The sequence below is a fragment of the Diachasma alloeum genome, unplaced genomic scaffold (assembly GCF_001412515.2).
Source record: "Diachasma alloeum isolate Michigan unplaced genomic scaffold, Dall2.0 Dall_scaffold_66755, whole genome shotgun sequence".
NCBI lineage: Eukaryota > Metazoa > Arthropoda > Insecta > Hymenoptera > Braconidae > Diachasma > Diachasma alloeum.
This window is the reverse complement of record NW_021683464.1, coordinates 1-1,176: the sequence shown is the minus strand read 5'-3', so window position 1 is coordinate 1,176 and position 1,176 is coordinate 1. Positions and strand designations below refer to the sequence as shown.

Genomic DNA, 1,176 nt, shown 5'->3' with positions numbered 1-1,176 from the left:
AGGCATTATTGGAATTTCTGGGACCAGACGCCTATGGTATGCCCCATATCCAAGAAGGGGGTTTCCCAACGTCAAAACGTACTCGCGAGCAGAATAGCTCGAAAAGGAAAGTAATTCGACAGGGGAGTAACCGCATTGTGACGTCTGGTGCCTGTAGGCACCGCCTAATCTTCAGCGAAACCTCTTCGACTCAGTCTCACCATATACTCCATCAATGAATCATGAATCCGATGATATTCTGTTATCGCGATACCCGCTGGTGTCTCTCAGTAATGTTCGTGATGCTTGTACTAGCCAATCTGTACCCCAGACTTCTCAACGCATCTTGGACAAATGTTCGATGGATCATTCATCAACATTATCATCCCGTTATGATTCATTTGGTTCCACTAGAAACGACAATGATGCAGGGAAAAAATTGAACAAATTCAATCTTGGAAAGAAATCAACTTTGCAATCGACTAATATTGAGAGGTACAGCAACAGGGCTACAGCTACAGCAACTGAAATCTCACGATTCCATAATACCACCAATGCATCTTTCATGAATGGAGAATCCGAGGACAGTTGCCCTGAAAATGATTTGAATGGAGAACCACAATCACCATCACCTACATACATCACTATCCATGAGCTGGAACCAGAGTTCGAACCTTTTATTGTTGATTATGTAAGTTAATTATATACTTCTCTCGGTTGAGCACATGTGTCATTATGCCGATAACCAGTGAGTGTAAAGAGACACGTCAAGACACATTTTTGTAGCTAATGAATTATTATCCGCTCACAGAATGACAACAATGATCCTGTGAACAGTGAGGTAAAAGATGGTGAAGCTGCTGATCCGATAATTGACGATACTTCAGGCAAAAATAACAAAAACCAAGGGATTTGTTCACTTGGAGCTGAATTAACCGAATCAGACAAGATTAAAGACAATGCAGCAGAAAACTCGAACCCACTCCCTCATGCAGATCGTGACTATGAACTAAAAATGAAATAATTTGAATTTGAAAAAGAAAAGTTGGCTATCGAGGGATGCAGACACACAGAGCTCCTATCAATTCTGGGCAAAATTAACGAAAACCTTATGTTACTGCTAGAAAAACGCTAATTTCATGATAAAAGTTAAAAAGAAAAAGTTATAAAAAAGTTATAAAAAAATGAAAAAAAAAA

The 1,176-nt window shown here is 39.5% G+C and overlaps 1 protein-coding gene across 1 annotated transcript; it reads left to right on the top strand.

Moving 5' to 3' along the window:
• Positions 1 to 1,122, top strand: LOC107047549 (the record flags this gene model as incomplete). Its single annotated transcript, XM_015270327.1, is given in 2 exon segments — positions 1 to 670; positions 791 to 1,122. Coding segments are annotated over 2 exon segments (669 nt in total). The 3' UTR covers positions 1,004 to 1,122.
• Between the last annotated feature and the right edge of the window lie 54 nt (positions 1,123 to 1,176).